The sequence below is a fragment of the Convolutriloba macropyga genome, chromosome 13 (genome assembly GCF_964194025.1).
Source record: "Convolutriloba macropyga chromosome 13, txConMacr16.3, whole genome shotgun sequence".
Taxonomy (NCBI): domain Eukaryota; kingdom Metazoa; phylum Xenacoelomorpha; order Acoela; family Convolutidae; genus Convolutriloba; species Convolutriloba macropyga.
The window spans coordinates 40,847,440-40,860,860 of record NC_134480.1 but is presented as its reverse complement, the minus strand read 5'-3'; the positions used below and the strand labels follow the sequence as shown (position 1 = coordinate 40,860,860).

General features: G+C 36.8%; 1 protein-coding gene across 4 annotated transcripts in view; it reads left to right on the top strand.

The window, feature by feature from the left end:
• Positions 1 to 13,421, top strand: part of LOC142352232 (uncharacterized) — a 69,348-nt gene that overhangs the window by 42,747 nt on the left and 13,180 nt on the right. For all 4 annotated transcript variants that reach the window (XM_075404690.1, XM_075404689.1, XM_075404691.1 and 1 more), the window contains one exon: positions 465 to 510. In XM_075404690.1, coding sequence (XP_075260805.1) covers positions 465 to 510 — 46 coding nt within the window. The remainder of the gene's footprint in view (positions 1 to 464; positions 511 to 13,421) is intronic.

Sequence of the window (13,421 nt, the reverse complement as noted above, 5' to 3'; positions counted from 1 at the left end):
ACAACAAACATTTAGCCCTTCTTTTCAGTTGAACTGTTGCTTTCATGATGGCGAAAGCGATAATTTGTTTTAATCATAGATATTTATTGACGTATTTCTGCGATCTAAAGCAAACATGGCAATGTTGACGCTGATATTGTTCAAATAGAAGAAATCTATGATGTCGCTGAGTCGGGTCAACATTTCACGGTAATGGGGTAAACATATGCATTAATAACGTTCTCAAAGTATTAGTCAATCATAAGAATTATATCATTTGAAGAAACGGACCAGTTTTTGTTAACATCAGATAACCCACACAACTGGGAAATTATTTCAACACATTTATGTGACTTGTGGCCTACACATTAGGAGTAAATATTGAGTTTTGATTGTTTAAAACAGTCACTGATTGAAATCGAGAGCTGTTTAGTTGACTAGTTAGTTAGTTAAATTAGTTAGTTTGGTTGGACTGTGTGCTTCAGATTGGAGACCTGCAAGACAACATGAGGGCTGTTTGGCAAAGATTGAGTTAGTACCAAACTAAACTGAGTTGTTCTAAATCTTCTGTTATGAAATCAGCCACGTAGATTCTTGTGTAGTTTAACTGTATTTCATCATTGAATGATATATCTATCTTTCTTTCTGTGTTTGTGACTTTGCCGATCAAGGCAAAGTAAACGAACATGTTCATCTAATGACCTTTCTTTCCATTGTTTCAAATCCGTCCCTCTAATTGTAATCCTATCATAATAGTCCTTCTTTGCCTCAGTTTCGACCCGCCTTCTTTTTGGTTTATTTTTAGCCCGATTTCAAGTCTCAAAATGACTTCGTCAAATTAAAATTATCGGAATCATTTCCTTGCCTCTGTTATAATTTCGCCATCAACAATTTATATTTGTACAACCTTATAAATAGTAATTTAAAGCCTTAGATAGATAGATAAATTGACAGTGCTTGTCCTGCCTCTTAATAGACGTTGCAAATCATTACCTAAATTAACATCAAAATTGTTAGTTCAGGCATTCTTGCGACATAAGAAACTTCGTTCACCGAGTGATCATCGAAAATTTATCCAAACTAATTGCAGAAAAAGAAATCAAGATGATGTTCTTTTGTTGTGGTCGGGGACAGCAAAGACGTAAGTTCCTGGCTTCGTTCTGCTTCTTATATAATGGCTAAAATTTCGGTTCTTTTCCATTATGAACTGATACCCGAATTGCGGCAGCTGCACCGTAATTAGGGTGTGGAGTTGTGGATAACAAGGAAGAGTTCTTGTAATTGCTATTTAACCGCTAGCAGCTCTGCTTAAATACGTTCAGAGTACTTTGAGAATACTTTTTTAAGAGTATATGCTTGAGTGCAAGTAGATTAATTTATGCTCTGATATATTTTGGTGACTATGTACGTTCGTGAATTCTCTCATGTTGAGTGATGAGCGTTTTGTACTTTTTTAATGCTAGGGTATGCTTTCAACCAACTTTTGATAAAATTTGAGTTTAAATTGATGAAAGATTTTTGTTCTTTTTTGGGATTTTTTGCTCCGATGTTATGTTTGATGTTCGTTTGACCAAATGAACATTTATTTTGTTTTCCGGGAGTCAAGCTTTTATAGCTGCACAGCGATACCTGGGGCTATTATTATTAAAGGAATGTTGGCTGATTGCTCAACAAATTCTCCATATTTAATAGCCGCCCTCATCTTCTCAGCCGGCTATTATAACGCTCCTATTTTTTACAATTCAAAGAATTTGAATTGTATTGGGGCGCTGTCTTTTTTTTTAAGATCTGTTCACACATTTTCATGATTTTTGAAGTCAAATTGGAGTAGTGATTTTGGTCACGCCGAAACAGGAAATGGAGCGAAAAAGTGAGTGGTTTTGCGACGTGAATTTTTTTCGCTCTAATTTTAAAGTAGAGTGAGAAAACGGTGTTTGAACAAAAATTCGGTTTCTCGGTAGTGGTTTTTTGTTCACATGCGGCAATTTCACTCTAATTTTTACTGTTTTTAGATTTTCTGGATCGGATTTTTTTCTAGATGGTTTTCCCAATCCATTCACAGCTCATTCTAGGCCTTGTTTTTTGTTTGAATTAAAACCTCATTTCGCTAGTAGTTTTTTTTTGTTCACATGCGGAATTTTGACATTGAATTTCTGTTTTTTTCTTATTTTTTTATCTGATTTATTTTAAAATGGTTTCCTCAATTCAGTCATAGTCCATTCTAGGTCTAGTTTTTCTGTTTAGTCAATGAAAATTCTCTGAATTGCACGTCAGGACTTGTCCTGCTATGTTTTTTACTTCGTCGAACAAAAAAATGTTTCGCTTTACCTCATTTTGCCGCGTTTTCAACATTTTTAGTGAAATCTTTTTGACTTCTCTAGGCTAGTTTCTCTCTTCTCTCATTCTGCTAAAAGTGGTTTTGAATATCAGTTGCTCAGCAAAGCAATTCAAAATGAACAGAGTCAGTATAAAAATTGAAGTCAGAAATAGAAACGGGATAAACCCATAAAGCCCAATTTTAGATGCCCGCTATTTGAACGTCCATCCTATAAGTCTTAGTTACCATCTCTTATGCTTATTGGTATTGATAGTAGCCCCTGTAGCCTCTCTCTAAGAAACAGAAGTATGCTCAACTACGAAATGCCATCAAAATAAATCGAACTTAAAAAATGTTTTTACAAAAATTTTATTATAGCTGCGAAGCTGTAAGCTGAGCGAAGCCATATTGCGGTGCTCTTGTTTTTTTCCGTCGTCTGACGCTCTTTTTTCGTTCACACGGCAAAGCTGACAAAGCCAATTTTTCTGAATGACTTCTTCCTCTCACTAACGGCATTTGCGCGCGTGACGTCATTTCCACTCATTTTTGCAAAAGTTTTTAGGTTATTTAAGTGATTAGATTGGCACGCAGGTCTATTCTTTCGCAGCTATTCCGGCAATCTGCCGGCTATGTTTTTGTAATATCTATTCTTTCAATGCCAATCATGCTTATTGGAATCAGCGGCAGCTATTTTCCGGCAATCTGCTGGGTATGTTTTTTATTTCGTCGTCAAGATTTTTGTTACGACCATATGACCTCACAACCACTCCAAATGTGCTTTCTGCTCAAATCCCCCTATAAGCAGCAATTGCTCTGCAAAGAAATCTTAATTGGGCGAAGTCCTAAAAAGGTAATCAATGAAAAAATGGGAAAAGCCCATAGGTCAACAGTTTTAGATGATCGCCTTGAACTTTGTTCTTATAAGGCAAATACTATCTATGATGCGTATTGGTATTGATAACAGCCCCTGTATCTCCACATAAGCAGGGTGAACTCAAAAACTGGAGTATGTCTAACTACGGAATGACAAAATAGTTTGCCCTTAATATTTTTTTTGTACATCAGTCGATCTCCATTTTTTCTGTTCTTTCAATCCTAATCGGGGTTATGGGAATCAATAGCGGTTCTTTTCCAGCAATCTGGTGGGTATGTTTTACTTTTTACGCTTCCCCTTGAGCGAATACCAATTTTGTTAATTTGAGGGCATACCAATTATGAGTGGCACTTGAAAGTCTTGTGGATGATTTTAAAGTGTCCCTCCCTACTATTTATCCTGCGAAAATGCGCTATAAAATGCATTTGAGCATTTGCATCTCAAGTTTGTTTTCATTTAACTTTTTCATTAGCCGCCGTCAGCCTCTAAACGGCTATGATTTAGGCGCTTTCCTTTTTAATCCGCTTTTCCTTTTGATCACGTTTTTCGTTTTAAATAAGTCACGACGTTCACGTTTGACTTCTGACTTGCCTCGCTCACTGTTTCAACTGAATCGTTTTTTTATCCCTTCACTCGATGAATTACGCAAGATAGTTTATACAGTGAAGGTCAAAAGGGAAAAATGTGAAAGAAGACGAGATAAACCGATAAAACCCAGTCATTGTCATTAAGAATTAGGTTATCAATGCTCATTAGTGTTTGCTAGCTGACATTGGTATTAAGCCTATTAGCTTTCAGTTTAGAAGATGAATTAATCATAGTTTCCCCTATTCAACTGAAACTGCACGCCGAATTAGAACACTCTGGCACTGAAAAAAATAGAAAAAAATTTAGTCAATTTATCTCTTCTTTTTCTGTTTCAATCCCGATGTGCATCAAGCGCGTCATCGGCGGCTATTTTCCGGCATTCTACCGGCTAAGTTACCAATTTATTGACCGAATAAATCTAAAGCTAATTAAAACAAATACGTTGTTCACAATTTTAATTGTTGTCAAATGAAGTTTGTATCATTTCTTCGCTTGTTGTTTGTCTTTATGCAATTTTTCGTTCAACCCATATTGTCTAGGAAATATATTTTGCCTGGCGTTTTTGCATGGCCATTTTTGCGTCTGACCACTTTGCAAGTGACTTTTTTTACGCTTGACTTCTTGATTTTTGTGTGTAATATTAAATTGTTCTGAATGATAGTTTTAAACAGCATAACTTTTTAGTTTAAAGTTGTAAATTTAGCTGATAGAAGTATTTGAAGGTAACTTAGTGTAACCCCTGAAGGTTACTCCTATTCTGATGCTGAATCAGTGTTCAATTGACCACCGCCCGCTGGTTCTTTGAGAGCAATTCCTCCAACATAGTCGGTTATGTTTCCATTCTTTGTTCTCTCCCTTTTAATTTTGCTGGTCAGGCCAGTCGCTATAGAAAAGTTTATTCAGTTTGAATTGACATCCGTCTAAATTCAACTGTTTAAGCTGAAAGTTTTTGTCTAATGTCGACAAAATCTTCATTAGCTTACCGAGAGAATATCATTCCCTTTTAATTAGTGTTTGAAGCCCAAGAGAACTGACTCTAAGTTTCGATGGGTTCTCATCTAAGTTGACATGAACAGATGTTCAGACAGAACTTGAAATATGCGAGCGGTACACTTATACACATTGTGAAACTTTTCTTTCCTTTTGATCAAAAAAGTTTTTGATCTGTAATTCTGAGTTTTTTTCCATCCGGATCCATTAAATAAACTAATTTTCACTTAAGAACTTCAGAAACAAAAACCAGGTTATGTTGACTTTTCTAGACCATCGCGTGCTTTCATTGCGTTTTCACTTTTTTCTATAATTATCCTTGATCTAAGCAAATTCGTTTCCAGTTCATTTTTTACGATAGATAGCGCAATTGATACATATATCAACAGTTATTAAGTTCGTAACAATGAACAGATTGATAGCGATTGATTTGTGGTTTACTCTTTTGTTGGTCTATGATGTATCATGGGCTTTGTGCCCGAGGGGTAAAGTACAAAGTTGGATGCGACGTTTAGGTATGACTCAATTTTTTTGAATATTATCCTCGTTGTTGTGATTTTGTAGGTTTTTTTAATTGCTCGCGAACGAAATTTGAAGCAATTGCTCTTTTCGTATGCAAATTTTTTGCTTGACCATTTTTGTGCTTTTGTTCTAGAAAATTTTGTGACTTCTCAAGTGATTTTTTCACGCCTCACTTCATTTTGAGTGATTTAATTTGCTCATGCTGAAATGAAGTTTGTTGCTAATATAAAAGTGATTGTTAGCGGTTTAGTAAAAACTGTGTGGTGGCTTGGTGGTACAGATGTCTGACTGCTGTCCTGGAGGACGTGGGTTCGAACTGCTGGCAATTTCTGGTTTTTGCACCCGAAAATTCTCAGCTACACACCAAAATTAAATCCCCCGCCGGTCGTTTGAGAGCAATACATCCGATGTTAGTCGGTTTATGTTTAAATGTTAGTTTTATTCAAAAGTATTTGGAGCAGTTTTCTACATAATCGTAGATATTTATTGGATTTGCCTACCGTTTGATGGTTTATCTTAACCGAGTGAAACATTTAAACATAAACCGACTGTCGTCGGATGTATTGCTCTCAAACGACCGGCGGGCGGATTTAATTTTGGTGTGTAGCTGAGAATTTTCGGGTGCAAAAACTAGAAACTGCCAGCGGTTCGAACCTGCGGCCTCCAATGTTGGAACTGGTGTGTCGTGGAGGATTTGAGGAATTATAGGCAGAAGTTCTTTGTTAATTACTCTCAAACGAAGTTTGTAGCAATTATATTAGTCCTGTGGACTTTTTATGCGATTTTTCGCTTGACCAATGTTTCGTCTCACCCTTTTGACTTTTCATGCTCAAAAACGGGATAAACAGGTAACGCCCGGAGTGTGTTAAGGGCTCGTAGCGCCTTACGCTTTACGTCTCTGAGAATGCGATTTGCCAAAACTGTTTTGAGGAGACAATTTCATGGTGTCAAGTGCGGTTTGTAATCTTAAATTTTGACCCCCCAAGTTAAACCCCCCTCCAGTCACCCCCCCCCCCCTCCCTCCAATCATGCCTCGCACGCACCCACCTCCCAATTCACCTCCTTTAACACACCTCAGTCCACTGTACTCCACCTGGACATTTGGACCCCCTCTCGTCCAGTCATCTCAACCCTACCCCCGGTCGTTTGGCCACCCCGAATCTAAACACCAGCTGGATACTACCGGACGCAACCCTCCGCTGGGTGTTTGAGAACAATTCGCCCGATGTTTGGTGGAGATTCGTGGAAACTTTGCCGTTTACTGTACCTGTCCATTTAAATCGTTTCAACTGATAAAGGAAAATTTTCAATTATAAATAGAATAGTATTGGTTAATCTAGGGGACAACAAGAACTTAAGTTTCTAAATTTAGGTTCCTCTTCATATAGGAAAATAGCTGCTTGAATTGGCACTATTATAGTCAAAATCGTAAAATTTATTCAGCCAAAACGTTTAAGCAGGGTAATTACCTTCTATTCAACTATTCAACATTTAAGTTTTATTAATAGCCGCCGTCAGCGTCTCAAACGGCTATTATTTACGCGCTCTCCTTTTTTTAATTCGCTTTAACTTTTGACAACGTTTTTCGTTTTACATAAGTCATGACTTTCACGTTTGACTTCTGACTTACCTCACTCACTTTCAGCTGAATGGTTTTTAAATTCATTCACTCAATGAATTACGCAAGATAGTGAATACAGTCAAGGTCAAAAGAGCAAAATAAAAATGCGATAAACCGATAATGCCCGGAAAGCCCGGTCATTAAGTCATTGAGAATTAGCTTATCGAATTTCTTTAGAGTATTTGCTAGCTGACATTGGCATTAAGCTTATTAGCTTTCAGTTTAGAAGCTGAATTAATTATAGTTTTAGAATCCCAGCAAAATTGCATGTCGACTTAGAACACTTTTCGACACTAAAAAATAGAAAAAAATTGGTCAATTTATATCTTCTTTTTTTCTTCTGTTTCAATTCCGATGTGCATCAAGCGCGTCAACGGCGGCTATTTTACGGCAATCTGCCGCCTGTGTTTTAATAAAGCTCTGCAAATGATGTCATTCAGTAATCAATGAATATAACAACAAAAAGAGGGGTTTGCATTTAAAATTACTTAATGTTAATAGATAGCAATTTAATAAGTGGATAAGCTCGATTTAATTTGCAAGAAAAACAGGGTTTCGCATTTGCTGGAATTTTATGTTTTTCAATGTTTTCCAAAGAGGCTATTAGTTTCTCTCAGTGTCCACCACCTTGATTAGGACCATTTTCAGTAATGAAGGCAAATTTTTTAAATGGTTTTATCCTTTAAGGTTTTGGTTCGTTAGATTTTTGGCTGCACATGTGGTTGCTAGTTCTTTAAGCTGGTGCTCAAAGTGCTTTAATTTGTCTCAACTTCTTGTTCGTTCGATTTATTGCATTTCGGCGAAAGTATTAACCTCAAGTGGCGATTCACGTTCTCAGATTTTTTTGAGTTGGAGAAATCTAATCATGTTTTTCCCTGCCATTTTTGCTGCTCTTATTGGCATTGGTTTAATTTAAATTTTATTAATTGTGTTCTTGATTCCTTTCTTCCGCGTCTTTCCTTGGTTACTGCTGAAAAATTTCCAGCTCTTCACAAATTTTCCGCTACCTTGAGGCTACCTTGTTGCCTACAGCTTGTTTAATTACTCTCGAACGAAATTTTGAAGCAATTATTTTAAATGTGTCTTTTCAATGCAAATTTTTACTGGATCGGTTTGCGCTTTTGTTCTAGAATGTTCTTACAATTTCACTACTGGAGCGACTTTTTCACGCTTGACTTCTTTACTTGTCTGATCTAAATTGCTCTTATTCAGAAATAATTAAGTGTTTGCTGGTGCGCGGAGGTCGAACCCCTCGCTTGTTGGAGTTTTCTGCACCCATTAAAATTGATCTGGGCTACAGACCCTCTGACCTAAATTGCTCTGCCTGTCGTTCGAGATAAATTTATTCGACGTTAATTAGTTCGTTTTACTTTTGTGGTAGTACTAAACGAAGCATTCGTTTCTCGAAGTGTCCTTAGTTTTTGACTTTGACTTTATTATTGCCATTTTGTACCCTGATCAACTTATACACGTTTTGAGAACCCTGTGGTGGCTTTAGAACCGTATGAATCTTGAGTTTTTTGATATACCTAATTACATGTATTCATATCTGTGGTCTAAACTTTGTGCAGAGATTGTTTTCTTTGTGATTATTGGTGAAGGGTTCTGTGTGTTGGAGTGACTTGGCTTTCAGATAGAGGTAATGAGTTTGAGTGAACAAAAGGGACTCGTTAGCCACAAGCGAAAGGGTCAGGATGAGACGGAGAATTGCGATGGTACATTTGGTCCTCCCTCACATCTCAAAAAGTCATGTAAGAACGGAAATTGTATCATCTCATTAGAGCAATTGATAATTTCAAACAAATCATTCTCAAGCATGTATTTTTGTCTAATTGTGTGTTCAATTGTTTGTCATTGTTAACGTTGCCATCGAAAAGGTCTTAAAGGCACCATATAAAGGCCTTCAAATGTCATAAAAGCAAAATATATACACAGCGTTAAACTCAAGACGAAGTGCCCGTTTGTTAAAACCCAATATAAGAAAATAACAACGGTATTTTTCTCGAAGGGAACAATTTCTTACTAGAAATATACACAATAACGAAGACTTTGAAGGACTGTGAAGCAGAATTATTCCTGTTTGTATATTCATTCAGAATATTTTAAAAGAAATTTTGTTTGGGCTGATAATTCACATTTTCAGTTAACAACAATTTTCCATTCGTAAGATCTTTCACGTAATTTCCGGTTTTCGATTGACGTGATGCGTAAATTGAGTGAATCCTTAATCAGATCTGCCTTAGTGTTTCATTGAAAAAAAATGCTGGTTTTGAAGCAACATTTGAATATTGAGGAGCGTGTTGTAGCAATGCAAACGCTTATTGAACTTACTGAATTCACCAAATTTTGCAACCAGTTGAGGTCACTGTGTGTGGTTCCGATTTGTAATTTCCATTTGAGATAGATACATCATATGCTGAAATGCAATACAATGTTAGCATTGAAGTCTTTTATATATGCAAATATGTATGAAATAATTCCTCTTTGAAATGGCTATATTGTCTATGGTGTCAGTGAACGACATCGATTTACAATAAGTGGAGTCCGTTAGACTTATTTCAGTTTGATTTATTCTATTACCAATCTATCTATATATGTATCTTTCACATATCTTTGGATGCTAATAGCGCTAAAAAAATATTGATAGTAGAAGTTCCAATTTTATTCAGTTCCAAAGTAGAGCAATCGACCTTAAATTTCCTATTTGAATTAGACTGAATGCAACTGCGCAATTCGCCCAGCCCCTATTTGAACCCTAAATCACGAGGTGGCTTACCGTGCTATAGTAGATCTTTATCATTGGGGTATTTGTGTTTATATTCCCCTGCTATGCAGTTCATTTGAAGCCCAATTTCTACACTACTATTCCACAACGCTGCCTTAACGGGGAATAAACCCTTTTCCTTTCTACTCTTCCTTTAGCCCCATTCGTTTCCACTACAGTCGTATTTCAGTTCAGTCGAAACTGTTTGTGGTGAGTTATTCCATTAGGCTTTTCCTCATTAAACACAGGGTGCTTGTGGACTTTCAAAGCTTGTGCGGTCTTTAAGACATACATAAGAACACTGTGATTGCAAGTAGAAATTTGTTAACGTCGAAATTGATCACTTGCTCAAAATTTGAAATATGAGGTCATACCTGCAATTTTTTTTGCTACTATAGCTACTAGAATAGGTTAATTTTCTCCGTAATTATTGAAAAGCTAGGCTGAACTAATTCGATATCAACCAATATTTTTGCACAGAAATGAGCGTTGTTAGAGACTGTTTTCTTCATGTATCCCCCCGCCCTCCAGATTAGTGGGTGTGTATTATTCGCACCCCCAATAGCTCGTCATTTTTTACATGATGACTTCCTATGTAATAACACGTGCTCTGTAACCACGTGGGGACATAACGTTTTTTTTTGGGGGGGGGGGGGCGGAGGAGATCCGACTTTTTGTATCTCAAACAGACGCCTTCAAACTTAACGTGAAGTTAGGCTCGTTGGGCCGTTTGCTGAATGTTACTAGAACCACTGCAAAGTAATGCATGTTTGTTATCCCTTTGGTTTTACTTCTTTCTCCCTCACTCTTTGTAAGTTAAACTCCTAATCGCGGGAGTTTATTTCCCTTCAATTTTGTTAATTTAGTCCAACTGTTGAATCATTTCAACCATAACCAGGAAATTTCATTTTGAAATTGGCTCTTTGTATTATATTCCTGACCTTTCATTTCATTTTCATTAGATTTGGTAAGAATAATGATAGCTGTTTAACGGTCAGATGTCATCGGGGTCACCATCGTTCGTTTTTTCCTCCACGGAAAAAATGGGCAACTATGATTCATTCAATTTTACTCTTTATCAAAAACAGGGCGGTCTTTACTAAACCTATTTGCAAAACCATTCAAAATTGACCGAACTGTTAATTGTAATCGACAGAATTCTTAGATTTCATGAAGAGTGTTTGTTCTATGTTCTGACTGTTTGTTTGTCCTAATTCTTGGAAACTTAAAAGCGAAATAAGTGAATTATGAATTAGTTAAGTCTATTTAACCGATTGAAAAGTTCGAGTAGCTGGCAGTTGGTACTGCGTTTTTGGTTTGTTCTTCACTCACTAGCTTCGCTTTATCAATGCACGCAAACCTTTAAAGCTTTTATTGTTCGTTATTAATTCGGACTGTTCAGACTTCAACACTTGTTTCGACATTAAACCCAGACGTCATTATTGCTCAGATTTTCATTTTCGGCCCACTTGCCCGGCAAAAGCTGCTATTGAATAGTAATAGTTATTCCCTTCACTCAATTCTTTCTCGATCTCTTTACTATCAAAGTAAGTTCCATTTTTTGAGAGGCGAAGAGGCAAAATTCACTGGCTAAAATGAATTCCACAAAAACCCTCTTTATTGACAATTGACAACATAGAATTTCGGAAACTAATTCAAAGAGCTGTTTTCTGTAATGTAAGTCTGTAACAGTTTGAATGAATTTTGTGAACTGAACTTTTATATTTGCAGAATTTTGAGTGACTGAATGCGGTCAGTATTGATAAGTCTGTATGGCACCCATTTTGTCTTATTCAGAGGGCTCTTAATACAATTGAGCTGACCAAACTTAGCGCTAACTTCTAAAGCTGCGAAGTTGTTTCTTGAGCGTAGCTATTTTTCTGGTTTTTGTTGGGCACTCTTGATTTTTGTTTTGTTGGTCCCTGCTCATTTTTGGTTGCTTTTTTAACGAGGTAAACCTCAAAACGGCAACTTTGGTTTCCTCATGTCGCTCTTTGACTCCGTTTATGTAGGTAATGTCATTTGTCAATTTATTGGTAGTGATTTTTAGCTGAGTCACTACGGCAGTGCATTATACCGTATATTTTAAAAAGTATATGCGTTGAAAGATATATGTATAATAAACATAGTTTTCAAAAAGAATCGAAAAATATATTTGCCAAGATGTTTTTTACTGTAGCAGCTGATAATTCCAATTTCCCTGAGAAGGCAATTGTTCATCATCTGGTCTCGATTGAATTGCGAGGCATTTATTGCAATCTTGTCTTTTTTAATTTCTCGGTTGACTTCCTTTTTTTCAATACCTAAAAACGGTGACAATTGACTACTAAGAGTCAAATCAAAAGTGAGCCAAACTGGTTTCATTTTGCATTGCAAATTTTAGAGGTGGTTTTAAGTAAATACTATTGACATTTAAATTCCCTTAGTAAACTTTTCAAGGCTACTATTCCCCCTGCTGAAGCAGGATACAATGAAAAGGATTCTATGGTTGGTGACTGGATTGAACTCAACGGATGATTGACATTCTGGTGCGTGGATTCACGTTCTTAGTTTTTGCAACTCAGCATTTATCAATTGCTCTCAATCGAAGTTTGTAGCAGTTATATTAGTCCTGCAGTCTTATGCGATTTTTGCTTGACCGATTTCTTGTTTGACCCCTGTGGCTTTTGTCATCAAAAATTGGATAAACAGGTGAAGACCGGAAGCTTTAAGTTTTCTTAGAGCCTTACAGATCACTAATATTCAAGTATGCAATTCACCGAAACACTCTAAGAGACATAAATTCATGATGCGAAAGGCGGTTCTTATTGTTCGACATCTTCTTTTAACCCACCCCCTTAGCGCACTTCCCCCACTCCAGCCCTGCAACTCATTCTATCCGTAGCCCCGCAAATGTACCCCACACTGGCGCTCACCAACCACTCCCTCCCTCGGCTGTCATACTCAAACTACCCCCATTCCCCAACATCAAGTAGTCGAAAGCTAGTTTTGTTTTTCTCGTGTTCTCTTTATTTTCGTGGACGGCGTGATTCAAGATTTTTCTGACTATCAGATTCTGTTCTTTGAAAGAGATTGATAGTGTTGTCTTCGGTTTGTTCAGCTTTTGCTCTTTGAATTGTAATTCCGGACTTGTAATCACGAATTTCACGTTTGAATCCGGTTTAACTCACTCCTTCTTTCAACTGAATGGATTTTCAATTCACAGTGAATTTTAGTTTCTCAAACGCAATGTGAATACGGCCAAGTCGAAGGTATAAAATTAAAAGAAACGGGATATCGCGATACAGCCCGGGCATTGCGTCATAGTGCATTAGGGTATCAAAGATCATTAGACCGATTGCTGGCTGACGTTGGTATTAAGCTTAGTCTTCAGTTTAGAAGTTGAATTATGTTTAATTTTAGAATCTAACAAACCAAATTGCTCACCAAATTAAACTTTTTTTGACACGTAAAAATGCCAATTTCTATCTTTTTTTATTTTTCTGTTTCAACCCCGATATTCGTTGAGGGTGTCAGCGGAGGCAATTTTCCGGCAATTTGCCGGCTATGCATAGATTGTATATTTCAAATATGGATTTTTCTTTTCAAAAGAGCACAAAATTTGAGAACAAAATTTGCTCTTTTGAAGAGACAGTGAAATTGGGTCCAAATAAGTTCGGGTAGTTTTGGTTAAACTGGTAAAGCCCGAGGGCAGCGCATAAAGTCCCTGTCCATGCAGCTCTTGTTCACTAAGGGAGTTACCTCTAAGCTTAAGCTAGCTAGCAGT